General features: G+C 37.6%; 1 protein-coding gene across 2 annotated transcripts; it reads left to right on the plus strand.

Annotated features, from left to right (window-relative positions):
- Window positions 1–6,617: 6,617 nt before the first annotated feature.
- LOC144700485 (uncharacterized) lies at window positions 6,618–9,258 on the plus strand. 2 transcript variants are annotated; one of them, XM_078571882.1, is made up of 5 exons: window positions 6,618–7,094; window positions 7,282–7,396; window positions 7,462–7,576; window positions 7,682–8,285; window positions 8,830–9,258. In XM_078571882.1, the coding sequence occupies exons 1-4, from the start codon at window positions 6,994–6,996 to the stop codon at window positions 8,260–8,262; spliced, it is 912 nt and encodes a 303-aa protein (XP_078428008.1). In that variant the 5' UTR covers window positions 6,618–6,993; the 3' UTR covers window positions 8,263–8,285; window positions 8,830–9,258. The 2 variants fall into 2 exon arrangements, with proteins under 2 accessions (XP_078428008.1, XP_078428007.1); XM_078571881.1 differs by having other exon boundaries at window positions 6,622–7,094; window positions 8,841–9,258.
- Window positions 9,259–18,747: the final 9,489 nt, after the last annotated feature.

An 18,747-nucleotide genomic window follows, 5' to 3' on the forward strand; every position in this document is an offset into this window, starting at 1 on the left:
TGTATTCATAGGTGATTTTATCATCGTTTTGTAAGTATCATACCAATTTTGTCCCTTGTCTTCCATTGTGTGTATAAATGTAGTTTCACTTAATCAAGGCCATAGTACCAAACATGAATGAAGTAGATATAATTGTGAGATGATTACAAAGGCTTAATGATATATTTTCAACCAATAAGGAGCTTGATAGAGTGTAGTAGCCCAAGAATGTGAGTGTGCTGATGGGCTTAAAAGAGGTAGCTTGTGGCGTGTAGATTATTTGTCCACTAACTCTTGACTTCCTATAAGTAATCTCTTGAAGCTTAATATGAATAAAAAAATAATATTAAATGAAATGGAAATGAAACACTACATTTTTAAGTATCCCTTCAGTGAGTAGTACTCACTTATATCTAGATTTATAATCACTAAAGTACTCACTTTACATTTAGAGTTTTTCCTAGAAAAAGTAGGCCAAAAAAACCAAGCCTTTTAATGATACCCAGATTGATATACCTGATTTTTAGGTCAATTTCTGAAGTGAAATTTATTTTCATCTTGAATTCTCCCTTACCCTAATAAAACACTTGGCTCGGTTTATTAAGGCCCAAGGAAGGTTTCATGATCCTATCAAGCTTATATTTCTCCTTTCAACATCTTTGTAAAGATTTTATTTCTCCTATTTATTCACTAATTCCCATTATTCAATAACCCTAAGAACCATTTTTTATTAACTTTATTGTAGATCGCATTGTCTTCAACCTCTCCATATAATGCATTCCATTGCATTTCATGCCCAACAGCGCTCCCAAGCCATAAAGCCTTCATTTACCCATGTCCTGTCTTCCACCCCAATGGTGCCTGAACGTGACTAAATTCTGCATTTTGTGTATATCGTCCATTACTTTGGTAGGTGTTAATTGCAGCGCCCTTCCATTATTCCGTTGCACCATTTAAAATTCCTTTTACTTCCTTTCACTAACCATTTATGTTTTCTTAGTTTCCTAATTATAAATTTATCTATAAAGTAATTCCATTTAATTGTGAGAATTTCAGTCTTATTTTTGTCTACGTATTTGAGAATAATTAGGTGAAACATTGTAGACACAATTGATCAATTCAGGTAACAAAATATGTTATCTGTATTCAGCTAAGTCTTAGCATTCTTAGTTGGGAGGACTGCATTCACCTCATCAACTACTACAATTACTTCTTTAGAGATAATTCATAGAAATCATGTCAAGAACTAGATTGCAAATGTCACATGCTAAGGTATGTGTTCAAGTTTCTTTAAAGGCATCTTCTTGTAATTTCCATGCTTATTATATTTTTAGCTCCAAGGGATTATGTAGAGAATAACTAAATTCATGTAATATGTGGGTCCCAGATAAATAAATTGATAAAAATGTGGTCAATAAAACTATGATTTTATACTTGAATTTTTTATCTTCTTTTAAGGATTTTACTTTTTTTATTCAGCATTTAATATTGAAAAGAGAATGCTCTAATTTATTATTTTGACTTCTCATTTATGTATTATATTTCTTTTTTAGACTAACCCCACTTGACTTCCTATAGTGAAGTGGGTCTTTCTGACATATTCTTGGAGTTCTATTTGAAAGACACAATTTACGTAAATAATATGGTGTTTTTATTTTTTTGCAAATGAGAGAAAAAGAGTGGTTGCAGCCAGGTCCTGGCCCAAACCATAAGAAGAGGCCCAATACACTAGAAGTTCATTATTTAAGTCTATTTAAGCCCTTTTTTAATTAAGGGAATAATTGTAGAACAAACCCACAACTTGAATGTGAGAGTTATATTATCACTTCTGGGAAGGAAGGTACATGGATCTAGACAGTAAATCAAGTCACTCTGGCCCTCCAGTCCCTTGGATAGTTAGGGCATTTCTATTTAAATTGTTTTCCCTCTTTGTGTATCCCATAATAGATGTTTTTCTCCCTAATAGTTTTTGGAGGTCTAGTTCATCATAATTATTTTATCATTTCTTGATCTAGAAGAGTGTAGGGTAGATGGTTCAAGTTTGATCAAGATTTTTGGGGAAAAACACCATTCGGTTTTCGAGGAAGTGACAACAAGATTTGCGTGATGTCTAGTTTGTTTGATTTTAATTTTATCATCTTTTGTTCTCGTTAAATATTCAATGAATTGCATCTATGAAAAAACTAAAATGCATTGAATGACTCTAAAATATTCCACTAGTAAGAAAACTTACAGATTTTTCCAAGCACCAAATAATGTCGCCACTCATTGCCACCAGCAGCCGCCAATCGCCACTTGGCCAGCCTGCAATACCAATGGTGGTGGCTTACATAGTCATCAACCTAACCATTCAATCATGATTCACAAAACCACCAATCTGATCAAGTTAAAGTGGTCTGACCAGTTAGAACCAAACAAACCAGTTTGAGATAAATCAACCCAAAATGATTCAAAAATAATTTTATTTATTTATTTACTTTTTTACTCCAAAAAATGATAAAAATCTATGTAAAAATTTCTTGCATTTCTTGGATTTAAGCTGAGAGCTTTTGATGCATTCTTGAACTTTTTTTGTGTTGTCAAAGCATGGGACAACTTTTTATGTTTTATGCTCCAGTAGGGGGTGATTTTGCAAAAGAGTCATAGTATTTTGAGAGTGCATGAAACAATCTGTAGCAAAATAGGTAAGAAGTTTTAAACCGGAAGTATCAATACACAATCATCAAATACCTAATTTTAACATATTATATTTAATTTCCATTATTAGATTTCCAATATCTTGCTCTTGAATTGAAAAAGATCAAGATAATCCAACTGTGTGTGTGCACTGCGTAGACGAGGGAGAGGTGCAGGCCCTGTGCGGGGAAACTGTGGGTGCTATGCGCAGCGCGCCCGCTGCGTGCGCAAGAATCGGGGAGGGAGACATTCTTCCATGAGACTAAGGCATTGGCACAGAGAGCGACGGGACAGCTATGGGGCATGTGGTGTCCCTACGGGTAGTGCTACAGTGTGCGACACCAAGTCTTGGGGCCCCGAGCATGACAAGACTAATGCGGACCAAGTGTGGAGGTTTTAGAGTGAGTGCTAGTGGCAATGGAGCGTCAAGGCTGGGATGGATTGGTGAGTATGCTAAGGGCCATGACCCACGAGCGTGGCACCAAGCCCGTGGGCACGCCTGTAGTGGTGATGCCGGTAGCCATGTGCAGGGGAATGGGGGTCTCAAGGCGCAAGAGCGCCACTACTCGGGCGCGCATTGCCCCTCTTCTTGTCTCATTACTTCGATATCATCCCTAGTCTTCAGCCATGTAATGGGTATGGCTGATGATGTAACATTGTTCGTTATAATATAATGAATCTATTTATGTACGGGGCATAGCCCTGCCTTCTCTCCTTAACTTCCAAGCAATCTAAATTTGTTGCAAGAGACTTCCACTGCACAACAAAGGCTGCTCAGTGTTTCTGCGCAAGCATTGAGGCTGCAATGCATTCGATCCAAGCATTGTTCCTAGCTCAGGATTTGATCATGTGACACACGGTCATACACAACATAGAAATCACACATGGAACCTTTAATATTTGAAGTTATTTAAAATTGTTACAATTGAAAAAACTTTAACAGACAATTTTCTTAATATAAATGGAACAATTTTGATAAATTGAACAAATGAAAATTTACTGGGAAACTTTTCTTTATTTTAAATGAAAATTTTTGGCAGTAACATGTCATAAAATGATAAAAAGAAATAAATATATTTCACTACATATCAAAATGTGCCTTCAGAATAATAAATATATCATTTAAAGCTAAAACATTTAATTTTTTATTTACTATGCCAGTTTCATTATGATTAATCAAATATATCTGATTCAAAATTACATTATTCTTAAAACATCTCTCAAAATATATTTACATGTTTTTTAAATTCAAGTTAATATTTTGTTTAAATAAAATTTTCATAGTAAATTGGCATTTCCTAAGACAAGTGTAGACGGGTTTTAGATGATTTTTAGGACAACTTTTCTGACTGCACATATATTGGATCACAGTATTTACTTACTCGAAGTTCATTCAACGGTTATTTCTTATTGATTATCCTAAATGTATATAAAATCATCTGTATATATGTGAGTATTTGGAGTAACTAAATAGACAGTTTAAGTGGATCGAAGTAGATTGAGGAGGTTAACTAGGTAAAGACTATGGGCTTTTGGGGATCTGGAAAAGGTCAAGCATCATCATGCCATGGAAGATTTTTAAGTATTATAGATGACAGAGCTTTTACCAATATTTTATGTTCTTGGAATTCTTGTTCGGCATTAATTCCAAGTGGTTTTCTTGTGAGAGGTTCTCACAAACTTGTTTAGGTCTCATCATTGCCTTATGGTGGATACCCCAAATAAAATTAAGGACTAGCGTAAACTGTATAAGAAAATAACTCATTTAAACCTATCCTCTATGATATTGCCTAGACAGACGGACCTTATTTAATATATTAACTAGATTAGAGGGAATAAAATTTCAAGAACCTAATTTATATGAAGATTAAACCTCCCTCTTAGGTCAAACCTTAGCCTCTTAAATTGATATGAAGATTTACAATATATTTCAACACAAAACTTGACATAATTTAGTGGCTTATCATTTGGAAATATTTTTAAGTGCCTTGATATACCATCAATTGTTTTCTCACAACCTTATGAGTTTTATTATAGAGTTATGTGACTAAGTTAGATCCCTTGACACTGGGAAAACTCCCTAGAATTGTTCATTAATAATTGATCTCCGTTAAAAATGACAGAACAATGCAACATGTGTAAAGTTGATGCCTCGTGCCAAAAAATATGTGAAGTTTCCAGTGCTCAACACATGGATTGTGCTGAAATACAGGATAATTACAAATTAAATTAAAAATAAAAATCATATTAAATTTATCTACTTCTGAGAATTTATTGCTTAAATAAATATGTCCATGTTTAGAAATGATAATGATTATTTTCACACACACATACACACATATATGTATATACATACATATATATATATATATGAAGCCAACATCATTTTTAACTTTATGTGTTGACAAATAATACGTGAATTTTCCAATTACTTCATTGTATTGATTACTGCAATATACTGATTATTAGATTATATAAGTATTGAATAGTTTATTTGGATATCATTATCTTAAGAAAGGATAATAGTAAGAAAAACCAAAATAGTGCACATTTTATGAAATATTGTTTATATGGAAAAATCAATTGATCAATATCGAACAAGGAATAAAAAATAAAGGCCTCCTTTGCGCAAATCCAACCAAAGAGACGAACACTCATCATATCCCTTTTACTAGTGAATCAATGTTAACTTTATGTATGTTTCTAAATAGTTATTGATTTAATATATATAGATGATCCTTTGTGTATCGTTCATTAAATATCAATTACACATCACACGATAGATTAAAGTTTTTAATTTCTAATCCTGTTATTCATCCCTTAAGTCAACTCTACTATCTTTTTTGGGCCCATTCTTACCTTCTCATTTTTTTAATCCCTCTAAGTCATCATCTCATCCATTTATCAAGAAAATAATCTTCTGAATTCATTTTTCGTTTCTTCCTTTTAAGCTCTCTTCAATGATAGTCATTTCCCTATGCGTATATGTCCTCACTCTCATTCTGTCACCTATAAAGAAAGGGATCAAACATCATTTAAAAAGTTTACTGCTATTTAGTTTCTATATGAGAGAATCTATGTTCTGCATGATTGAGAGAGAAGAAAATGATGGATCGAAAATTTGAACTTCATTTACATAAATTTTTTTCTGCATCTAGAAGTCAGGAATCTAGAAAGAAAGAGTGGCCCGTTAAATTTGGTAGAAATTATCTTCAGATAAGTTCCAGGAGTCAATATATTGTTACATCGACTATGCATACTGCACAGGTGGTGGGCGCCAGGCTCAATACCATAACAAAGTTGGAAATGTGTTAGCATGGAGCAATTACAGGAAGATACACATACCGTCAAAATTAAACTAATATCCCATGAATAAATGATCTTAAGGGCACAGTCGCCAGAGGTCACCCTCTTATTGTAATTCTCAGTACGAAGAATCACAATTAGAAAGTTCGAAGCAGAAAAGAACCGGACCAAAAAGCAGAGTTCGGAGTCTCATAGACAAAGTGTCCTCATTAAACTGAAAAATAAATCCCTGATAGATTGAGATCTGCTACACATGTCCTGGTCTTGCCCAGATTAATAATTTGGATAAACCCAAGTAACGTAGAACTCCAATAGAAGCACATGAGAAGACTAGATATCGACATGCGCATTCTTTGAATTGTTTTTTTTATTATTATTTCAACGAATTAGAGACTAGAGGGATGTTCTTCGGTCAAACCACCGAAGGACAACGGTTTGGATGACGCCGCTCATATAGTATTTACACTAGAAAAGGCCATCGATGGAGTTTAATTTACATTGTCGAATATTGCGGGAATTTCTGTGACAATAGGATTAGAGTACAAATGAAGGCATCCAATAAATTGCAAGGAGTTGGAACTTGGAACACTGTAGGGTGGAATAGTCTGCGCGAGGAGTTGGGGGTGGGGGGAAAGAAAGGCGAGTCAGAGACGCCCTTGGCTTGGGAGCCCCCTGGGATTGGCCATCTGGAGAGGCGCCCAGTTCGCTGACTACAATGGCGGAGTAATAAATTCGTACGGGGCCCCATCTCCACCTACCCATTTCCCAACAAGCTCCCCACTCCTCTGTAACATTCAGACTCTTCCATCAGAGGACGGGAATCTGTCGGCGGAGGTGCCCCGTGGAAAAGGGGTCGGACGTATTTATGTCCTCGCTTTCCTTCCATCTCCTCGCGTCTGGGATCGTCCGTCCCTCACAATCTGTCCCTCGACTCTCTGAGCAGATTGACGGGGTTCTTCTCTCTCCCTCTCCCTCTCTCTAACCCTCTCTCCCTCTCTCTCGCAAAGTCTATCTCTTTCCAGCAGCACGACGATGCCACGGCCGGGGCCGAGGCCTTACGAATGCGTGAAGAGGGCATGGCACAGTGACCGCCACCAGCCCATCAGAGGATCCATCATCCGCGAGATTTTCCGGTGTGTTCGTGTGCCTTTCGATGCGCTCCTCCGTTTCTCTCTCTCCGGCTTTTCTTCCTCGATTTTCTTCAAGTCCGAAGCATAACCCAGATTGCGATTATCCTCCCCGTTATCTATGCCGTCTGGTTTTTGACCTCTTGTCTGGAAAAGACGGGGATGATACCGATGTTTGCCTCTTATCTCTCAGTATAGCGAACGAGGCTCATAGCCAGACCACGAGGAAGAACAGGGAATGGCAGGAGAAGCTCCCCTCAGTCGTCTTCAAGGCCGAGGAGATTCTCTACTCCAAGGCCGGCTCCGAGGTACCTGTATTCCCACATCCCCAAAGTTTTTAAGGGCGGATTCTTTTCTGAGTTTTTTCCGGCAGGATGAGTATGTGGAAATGAGCACGCTCTGGAAGCGAGTAAACGACGCGGTGGACACGATCATCCGCCGAGACGATGCCAACGAAAGCGGGGACCTGCTGCTGCCCTGCATCGAGGGTAACACCCATCTTCCTCTCTTGTCCTCTGATCCACGATAATTACACTTGATCAACGAACTTGATCCTGATTCAGCTGCGATTTGGTTTTCTCGTGGGTTTTCAGCGGCGCTTACCGTGGGCTGCGTCCCCAGAAGAACCTCGCGAAGTCAACGGCACAGCCACCCGAGGAGTTACCTGAGCCCTGGACAGGAAGAAGTTAAAGAGAGAACGCCGGCCTCTTGCTCTCAGAGGTGTATCGGCGATGGCGACCCACGACAGCTGCTGGGTCATCACGCGCCGTATCAGCTGTTGGCGAACCCCCCTTGGGCGAGCTCAGGCCGGGTGTACCCGCTATTTTCGTCGAATTGGAGCGAAGAGTCCTCTTCTAGAACGCTTCATCTTCAAGACGACTGCACCGCAGAGGAGAGGGATGGAGACGAAGAGGCCTTGGCCGGTGGGGGATTTGATCTTTCTCTTAGCTTGGGTCTACCACCGGTTGCGGCAAAGGCACAGTTCTCGAAAGATGAGAACTTTAGAGTGCCCGGGAACGTCGACAGCGGTTCTAGAATGGGGAGAGAGCTCGTTCTTGAGCCTCCGTCGAAGAAGAGGGGGATAGAGAATGACTGTTTGGGGCTCGAATGGAGACCTTCTCCGGGTCGACTCTTTGCCAACGCTTGGGATGGAAAAACATGGCATGGCTGTTAGCGGCGCCCCTCGCCACTCCCGAGGTACGTGCTATGATGAATCAGGTGGATCTTTTCGGAGAATACCTCGCTTTCTGTGCTCTCTCATTAGAGGGCTCTCCTCTCTAGTCCTACTGCCCACAGCCCATCATTTTTTGTTGAAGCTCTGGAATAGGCAAAAGGGTGTTCAGATCCATCATGCTTCGGCTCTTCTCTCCTCGAGTTCTCGGCTATCTTAATTGGGCTAAATATTTGTTGAAGGGCAAAATGTTGATCATCTAGGCGCTTCCCACTTGTCCTCGTGCACACCTTAATTCTTTCAAAGCTTTCTATTCGGCGAAATGGAGCTCAAGTTCGGCGCTCCTAATGCTGCCCATCGTTTGTCGTTGAACTTGGGCAAAAGAGTGTTCGTTGAAATATTTGATGCGGACTAAATATTTGATAGTCGCAGAGGCTCTGCAATGGCAGGAAGCCATTTTTCTTCGACTAAGATTTTTCTTGTCTGAGTTCTTGGTGTCTCTCGTCCAAGACGTCTTTTTCATTCGAAGTAGTGGGAGAGATAAGCTTCTAACGACTGGTAACGTGGAAGATACATTGCAGGTGTTGGCCCCACGCTGGCAATTGACTCGGTTAAATGCGACGGTGCCTCGCTCCTTGCTCCCCCGTCCACCCATGCTCTAGCCATGTCTGATCTTGCCATGCAGCTCGTTTCACGACCCCGCTTGCATTGATTGTGGTGATATGACGGACGCACTGCTGCTGCAGAAATAAAGTGGCTATTAAATCTCTTCTTTCCTCTATCGGCTTTGCTGACTTATGTGGAGCCGTTATCTCTTTCTATGGCTGGCATGATGGGTATGAGCGTCCGAAATTAAGTGGCTTGATTTCTGATGAACACCGGAAAGGATGCGATGGATCATGTCTTTCGATGCTTTCAAAAATTCGTCGTCGCCGGAGGATTGTTTTATTCGGTCACTGTGAGCCTCTAATCTCTTCCCTAGTGTTGAAGGCAGTATCTCCCTCATGACTGCATTGTCACGCAACGAGACAAAGATAGGAGTAAATGACGAGCAGTCCGGTAGGCCGACGCTAGGGATGGTCTCGCGGGTCCGCTCAAAGCCACCCCAACTTGATGTATTTATTATATTCAAGTATTCGATTTATATAGCATACTGATGTCCAATCATTATTTTTTAAAATATTAAAAGCGAACTTTTAAATTATTAATTAACAAATTAGATGAATTCAAGAAGCAATATAAACTTGATTCTAATGATGACAACAATAAAGACAACAGCTGTATAATCATAAATGCATGTTATTAAAGGTTAAAATTATTTATTGCACTTTTTGAATGAATTTCTGACTTTTTCTTGATTTTATGTCATTTTCATTTGTGACCTTAATTTTGATATTAAAATAATTTTACAGGTCAGAAAATATATTAGGGGTTTGTTATACTTTTGCAATTAAATTCCAATTTTTCTGGATTTTCTGGTATTTATGGAAATTTATGATGCTAAGTTTATAAAAATGACTTGTTAGTCAGATAATTATAAAATTGCATTTAATTAAGTATTTTTAAAGTTATGACTTTTCCACTCCTATAATTGTGTCCCACTTTGGTAATACACCACACAAGTCTGAGGAGAGAGAATATCAGGTTCCTTAGATTGCTCCAAATTCATAAGAAGATATCTAAGGATCCAAAATGAGTTTTGGAATAAGTATTTGACGGTAGTTCCATATTTACCTCCTCTGTCTAGCCACCATCTTGGATCTATAAATGGAGCCCTCTATCCTTGAAAAAAAAGCACCTTTGAATGTTATTAATAACTATAATTAGTGGATTGAATTGCTCTTTCAATATCTCATTTGGGTCGCTCTTGCATTCCAGGAGCAAAGGATTGAATGAGTGACATTCAGGTCAAAGCTTGTGAAGAAAAAATACTGTGTGGTATATTGTGCACGTGACAATGAGTTTAGTGTGATCTTCGTCCTTTTTCATAAGTTATCATCACCAACAGTTTAGGTTTTCATCATCTTGCACACCTCCACCAAACACCACTTCTCGCCAGCACATCTCCACCTCATCTTTGACACCACCAGTGATGGCAAATCCACATCACTTTCCCTGCCCCCACTGCTCGCCGACACGGATTCAGCACCATCTCCATCACAATCAACTGAGGTATTTCATTCATTCGAACTGCTCCACTCAAGGCACTAATATTGACTATCACCTAGTGCTCCCAACAAATTGGCTAAGGCATTTTATTTATAATTCCATCATAATTCCCTAAATTACTTCATAAATTTTGAATAAATTGAGTTAAATAAGATTCATACTTATTTACATTCCTAGAATTATTTTGAATTACTTTTCACTAGTTTGATTGTATTGAATTATATTTTATTCGTGAAATAAATAAGAAAAATCACAAAAGAGGTTAAAGCTAAAATTTATTTATTCAATACTTGCTCCCAACGGATTTGACCCTTACTTGACCTATGGTCATAAGAAACTTATCAAAAATTTTTGTGTAAACCAATAGCATTAAAGCACATTTTTCAGCCTCATTTTTGTTTCATCAACTAACGTTGTTGCCTGGGAGAAGGGGTCATTGAATTTTTTATTCATTCTTAAATGTTGTTCAGTGCAGAAACACATCAAGGTATACCAACTCACTTAATCCTTTGATTCTAACTTTTTACAATGCAATGACTTCATCTTTTAGTGGAAGAAGTTATAATTAAAATGATTTTAGAGAATATGAGAAATCATGATCTTTATCATGGATATCAAGAGCGGTAATCATACTACTTTCCTCCTGATAACAACACTTTTATTTATTCGTCCTGAATTTTTTTCTGAATTTTCATTGCATTATGATTTATTTCAAATTAGAAGTTCTCAACTGTATGATTTTATGGAAAATGACCAATACTCGTGGAATTATATTTGGAGGCATCAGGACAAAAATTTAAATACGAATATTTGCCGCTAATGTGGTCGCTCTATTTTTTCAGCAATGTATATCCTGAATATATTGTTTTATTTACAAAATGGGAACGATTTTTAAAACTAGCAGATGCTATTGAAAAGTATAGGTTCTTTCTAACTGTAGTTTTTATGAATGCAACCACTCTAGAAAATTCTATTTTGAACCAAAAATAGCGACAGTAAAAAATGAAAATTAGAAATTATTGATGATTAAAAGTCTAAGATGGAATTAAGTAAAAAAATGGATTCTACTTTAACTCTATTCATGCAAAATGGTAATTCTTTCAGTGATGATAATGACGACGGTGAATCTCAGGAAGTGCTATGTCATGCACTTTGACAAAGGGAAATGTGAATGGAAGCTGAGAGAGTATCAAGGAAACACTAATTTAATAAGTGGCTCTAGACCTTCATTTCAGCAGAGACCTCAATGTTCCATCTTCTACAATCAAACATTTCAATCATCATCTTCTACTAATTTTCAACAAGCACAAGCTCCTAATTCAAATGATTTGATTTGAGGATGATGCAGGAGCAACATAAGATGACGTAGGAGCTGATGAAGAGACTTGACATAGAGGAAAATGATAACATGAAATCTGAAAAAAAACCATCATCAATGGAGTGGAAAGGGAATACATGAAAATTGTATTATTTCTAGTTCGTGCTGTTATTTTGTGATGTAATTGTGATTATAAATAATAAGAATATCCAGTTTTACAGTTTCAAAAGGAAAAACTATGGAGGTCCTCTACCTGCATGTCAGCATAAGCCATACCATCAACAACCTAAACAAGCAGAACCAATATCCGATATGAAAATAACTATACCACAAGTCAAAACAGTGATATCCCTGTCCTGAATCCTAAAAGTATACATGATATTAACTCAAGTGCATCATCTTGTATATTCTTAATTGAAGAAATTACCTCTGATGTTCGTGTGTTTTTTGTTGATAATGAAAATGACACTTGATAGATTCTCATAAATATTGTAAGCATATGAAAAATGCTAAAAAAAATAAATTAATTTTGATATTCCAATAATATTATAGGTAGCATTTCACTAGACATATATGATATTTTCACAAGCATGTGAATAATAGTGAGGGAAATAATTACTATGAGGAAAATAAGGATCACAAATTTATAATATTTTTTTACAATAGGGATACTTTTGAAGATCAAAAGAGAATTTATTGAACCATACTTTGTTAAATTATTTTTGGAGAAAATTATTTTCACTGACTGGCATGCTCATTTATTTGATAAACATGAAAAAATTGTTTTATCTTGATCAATTGAATATCCCATGCCAAATTAGAATATTAAAAGATTATTTTTACTCACTGGTCCAATCATTTGATGAAATCACATATCTTGTTAGGGAAGAATATAAATTGATGGATTTTATGTGGCCGTCAAGCCAATCATACCACCATGTTTATTTAAGTTCATGGAACAAAATATTTATGTTCATTATCACTCTAGTGTGATGTTTATAATGAAGTCCATGAATACGTGCAATGACATAGTGAATTATCATGAGATCATAATACAAAGATCACTAGTCTTTAAGCATGTATTCTAAATATTCATATGCGATGGATATTCGAGGCGGACATCAAATTATCTGGATAGAAAAACACTAGCTGATCCTACTTATACGATAAGTATAGATGATCTTGTGACTATTAGTGTGGCGATATAATGACAGATATTGGGTACTCTTTGGAGAAAGACTTCACTGAATTGATCCATACGAATCCTTAAATGGTATTGTATCTAAATGTCAATCAGGTTGTTTTCAAGTCATGGTAGTATGAGTGACCCACTGACCTGAGACACCAAGGACATCTTGTGACTGGACAAGTACGTTTTGACTAAAACTTACTAGCCTCTAATCCTGGATTTCAAATAAGTCATAGCTCGGATGCAGTAAGAAACTCTCGGAGATGATTGAGTGGTCAAGACATGATCATCCATCCTCGGTATAAGAGGAGATTGACTCAAGGAAGACAATGCACAAAATCTCTAGCCAGGGTAGTGAGGATATTGGACGAGTTCTCTAATAATCCCCGTTATGCATCACTACTAATCGAATGATAAATTAGGGTTTGACGATAAACCATACCTTAAGCCGTTTGAGAATCTCATGCGGATGATGGATTATACAAATATGGTAATCGATGACGGTAAAGGTTCCATGCGAGAGTTCAAGACTACTCAATATCTTCTTGAGCATGAGATGTAGCTTCGCACCCCACCAATTGGAAACTTAACCTATCGATTGGGTTAAATCAATCTGTTAGTTAATTAATCTATATGTCGATAAAGTTAATTAATAATGTTGGCCAATAATTGTTATTGGGCCACTAAAGTTATTAACTAGAATGATAGATGGGCCTAAAGGGTCACATGCATAAGGTCATAAGGGCATTGGTGGATATATTTTACTTTTTAGGGTTTTGAGAAAAACTTAAGTAAAATATAAATAGGGAAGGAGCACTCATTTCAAACACTCAGGCCAGCCAAATTTGAGAACCCCTCTCTTTCTCCACTCTCTTCAACACTCATCCAAGGAGAGTGTCTTCATGATGAGAAGATGTTCTAGATTTTCAAGAAGAGTTGAAGAAGAAGTCGTGGAGATCCAAGCATCGAATGATCGCATGAATACTTTTAGAGACTGGACGTGTGAACGGCTTCAAAAAGATCTCAGAGCAGCAAAGTCAAGGGTGGAACGAGTTCCCCACAAGGTACACTCAATGTTTGATTTTAAAGATCGATTATGTATCGATCAACACGCTTTTGCATCCATGGAATCATGTTTTCCATGTACGAACCAAGGCATAGAACCCAACAAAAATATCATACCTGTTGTGTTCTAGAGTCCTAGATCTGGATGAACAAATCAAAATGACAAGCAGCGGAGGACATTTGTGAAATCGTAAGGCATCAATAAAACCATGAAATGAAGTACCTTTGCACGGATCACATCCGTGATTTCTTAGATCCTAGAGTGAGACGAGTCGAGCTACTCAAGTGTGCAGCCTCTAGATGTATCCACACGATCCTCAGCACGTCAAATCTTCTCCTTCTCCTTGACAAGCCTTGTTTTACTTCCATCGTCATCGTTACGCTGTTTCGATCGCATCAGGCATGGAGAGGGGTTGTGGGGAGAGTGGAGAAGAGGGGAAGGCCCCTGAAAAATTCTGGCCTAGGCGAATTTCGTTCAGGGCCTTCCCTATTTATACTAAATGGGTATTTTTTCTAAAAACCCCCAGAACTTAAGTATATATTGTGACGTCCAAAAGACAATTTGCATGTGACCCTCTAGGCCCATGTATTAGTCTAGTTAATGACTCCAGCTGTCCAATAGCCTTTATTGCCCTTAAAAATTAATTAACTATATCATCATGTATATTAATTAATTTTGAATCGTTTTAGCCTAATCGATAGGACGGGTCTCCAAAACGTAGGGTGCCAAGCTACACCTCGCGATCTAGAAGATACAAAGGAGTGTGTACCGACTCACTCATGGAACCTGGTCGTCATCGGTTACTGTGTATGTATTATCCCTCATCCACTTGATGCTCCTTGGATGACTTAGGGTATGGTCAACTGTTAAACCGTAATTGGTCATCCGAGTTAGTATTTCACTTCTATGATATTTCACTGCCTTGGCCAAGGACTTCATCGCATCGTCTTCTTTGAGCTGTCACCTCTTATACCAAGGGTGGACGATCCCATTTTGATCACTCAATCTTCTTTGTAAACTTCTTGATGTACTTGAACTAAAACCGTTTAGAATCCCATGATTAGAGACTCGTTGGCTACAGTCAAAATACAATTGTGCATTCACAAGACATCTTTGGTGTCTCACGTCTAAAGGGCCACTTACAGAATTGCGACGTGAAACAACCTGATTGACAGTTCGGTATAATACCATTCACGGATTCGTATAGATCAATTCAGCGAACTCTTTCCACTAAAGAGCACCCACTATCTAGCCTATGTGTCTCCACACTAATGGCTATGGGACCGGCCATACTCATCATATGAGTGAGTCTAGATAGTGTTATTCTATTTGGATATTTCGATGTCCTTCTTGCATATCCTTCGAATAGGAATATTTAGAGCACATGCTTAAAGACTAGTGATCTCCAATTTACGATGCCATCATAATTCACCAAGTCCAATCATGTATTCATGGACTTCATTCTAAGCATCACATGTGCACTATAATGGATATGTTGTATTAATGAACATGGAACGAGATGTGGAATGTGTGATTGGCTTGCCGACCACATATATTTCCATTAATTCCATGGTATTGATTTGGGATTAAAAACTTATCTTCAAAGTTGTGTTTTTACCTAAAAGTAATACTATTTCATTTTATGTCTCCTTATCTAATTCTCGATTTCTGGATATCCAAATCTTAGAGGAGGATTCAATAAAATTTATTAATATTTTAAGCATATTCTAAGCCTTAAAAAATCATGTTTTAAAAATATAATAACTCATTTTAATCATTAATATCATGGACTTATGATAATTTTAATGAGAATAACTTGTTATATGTGGTTATCAATTTCCCTACTTTGCAACGTGTTTCTGCATGCCACATTATCATCATTCTCACTATTAACCAATTGCTACACTACACGTGCATGCTGCGTGTATGACTGCAACTTTTGATTTTTCAAGATTTAAATAGTTAGATTCTTTTTATTAATTACACTCAAAATCTTCACATTGCATCTATTACAATTTAAAATGTGATATGTTTTTCTATTGGTCCACATCACCCCTACAAATAAAAAGTAACAATGTGTCAACCAATGGTTAGGCTTATGGCATTGTGACTAATGATGCCATAATGACACCTTTTTGTAATGATTATCTGCATTAATCAATGCCAAAAATCTTGATTGGTCTCCATTCGATCAAACTGAACGGGTGACACGTGGCAGGCACAATTTTAAGACCTAGAAACTAGAAATTAATTTTTATATAAAAATTGGAAAGTCATAAATATAAATACATATTCTGACTTAGAAAATCATTATCTCCAAGACTATAATGTCAAAATATTCATAAAAATATATTTACAGTTTTTATGTATCTTTCAACAACTGATTTCTCTTATGTAAATTACTATGTAAAGAATTATTGGAGATCAATATGATATTTATTTTCGACTTATTAAAAAATATATATACTGATAATCCTGATTTTCATTTTCAATAAATGTCTCATAATTAAGCAGTTTTACTCTCATTAACAAGAATATGCATGATATTTGATATACAAAACAAAAAAAACATGCATTTCATGTTGATTTCACCATAACCCAATAATGCATTTCTATGGATTATGAATATTGTTAAATTAGCTCTATTTGACTTCCTTATAGTGAAGAAGGTGCTTTTCTCATATCATCTCGAGTTTTCATTTGAGTTGAAAGTAACATGTAAACTAGATTGGAATTCTGTGGTCAATTTTGAAGAAGGAAAAACTCAGGCCATAAACAGGCCTTGAGGAAGGAGGTCCACACTACAAAATAATTTTAACTTCCAAATCAGGTACACCAAGCCAGCCTTTTAAGGATCTTCACTCATTATTGAATCCTTGAAAGATACATAAAAATACTACTCAGTATTTCCATGAGAGAGTTCAAACACTAACTTATATTTCAACGAGAAGTGTTTTTTTTGGAAACACTACTCGGTATCTTCTAGAGCACGAGATGTAGCTTGGCACCCCACGGGCTGGAAACTTAACCTATTGATTGTGTTAAATCGTTCATTAGTTAATTAATCTATATGTCACTATAGTTAATTAATAAGATTGGCTAATAATTGTCACTCGCATAAGGTAATAGGGGCATTGATGAATTCATTTTACTTACGTATTTTTTGAGAAAAACTTAAGTAAAATATAAATAGGAAAGGACACTCATTTCAAGCAGATAGGCCAACCAGAATTGAGAGCCTCCTTTCTCCACTCTATTCTCTTATCCACTCAGCCAAGAAGAGTGTCTTCATAGTGAGAAGATCTTTAAGATTTTCAAGGAGAGTTGAAGAAGAAGAGGTGGATATCCAAGCGCCAAGTGATCGCGTTGATACTTTTAGAGGCCGTACAAGTGAATAGCTTCAGAATGATCTCAAGGCAGCAAAGTCAAGGCTGGAACAAGTTCTCCAAAAGGTCCATTTGATGTATTGATTTTAAAGATCGATTATGAATCAATTAACACACTTCCACATCATGGAATCATGTTTTCCATGGTTGAATCAAGACACAGAACCCACCACTTGGGGGCAAGCTAACTGCCCACATTTAATCCTAAACCTCCATTCCTTGTGCACCAAATGTGTTTCTTACAAACACTTTAAGTTATCTTCTTCAATTGTAAAAATGCTTTTTAATCTTTCCACCATAAAGATATTCTGATGAAACAATGAGTTTTCAGAGATGTCTCTCTTTTAAGAGTGTGTTAGAGAGGAGGGATCTAGAGGTAGACAAGGAGATCATGTACGCATGGCTTAAGATAAACATCAATTGAGGCTTCCGCTTCCCCCCTCCTTGGCATCTAATTTTGCCCTCTTCCATACTTAAATGAGGAACCCATAATCCCATTAACCAGGATTAGGGAATGGCACATCCGGGACGTGACGGCCCGGACGTGACGGGATGGATGACGGGTTGTGACGAACGGTGACGTGACAAAATGTCCGTCAAGTCACCGTCACGTCACTCGTCCGAGGATTTTCAAAAAATCCATCACCGTCACGTCACTTGTCCTCCCATTCTCGTTTCATCACGTCACTGTCACGGTGATGGCGTCACAGTCACTAGTGACGGGAAATTCCCCTAATATTAGAGATAGAGAGAGGGGATTGAGAGAGAGGGACTGAGAGAGAGAGATCGGGAGAGAGAGAGAGAGATCGGGGGAGAGAGAGAGCGAGAGCGAGAGAGATCGAGAGAGAGATCAGGAGAGAGAGAGAGAGAGAGAGAGATCGGGAGAGAGCGAGATCAGGAAAGAGAGAGAGAGCGAGAGAGAGAGAGAGCGAGAGAGAGAGAGAGAGAGAGAGAGAGAGAGAGAAAAAAAGAGAGAGAGAGAGAGAGAGAGAGAGAGAGAGAGAGAGAGAGAGAGAGAGCGGGAAAGAGAGAGAGAGCGAGAGAGAGAGAGAGAGAACGAAAGAGAGAGAGAGAAAGAGAGAGAACGAAAGAGAGAACGAGAGAGAGAGAGAGAGAGAGAGAGAGAGAGAGAGAGAGAGAGAGAGAGAGAGAGAGAGAGAGAGAGAGAGAGAGAGAGAGAGAGAGAGAGAGACTGTATTAAAATAAATTCAGTCACGGACGTCATCCGTGATGGACTTTTCGTCACGTCACACGTCTGGACTACCCCGTCATCGTCACCGTCACCGTCACGGGCAATACGTCACCGTCACCATCACCATCACGGCTCATCTGGTTCGTCACCGTCACGTCATCCGTCACG

The sequence above is a fragment of the Wolffia australiana genome, chromosome 3 (genome assembly GCF_029677425.1).
Source record: "Wolffia australiana isolate 7733 chromosome 3, ASM2967742v1".
NCBI lineage: Eukaryota > Viridiplantae > Streptophyta > Magnoliopsida > Alismatales > Araceae > Wolffia > Wolffia australiana.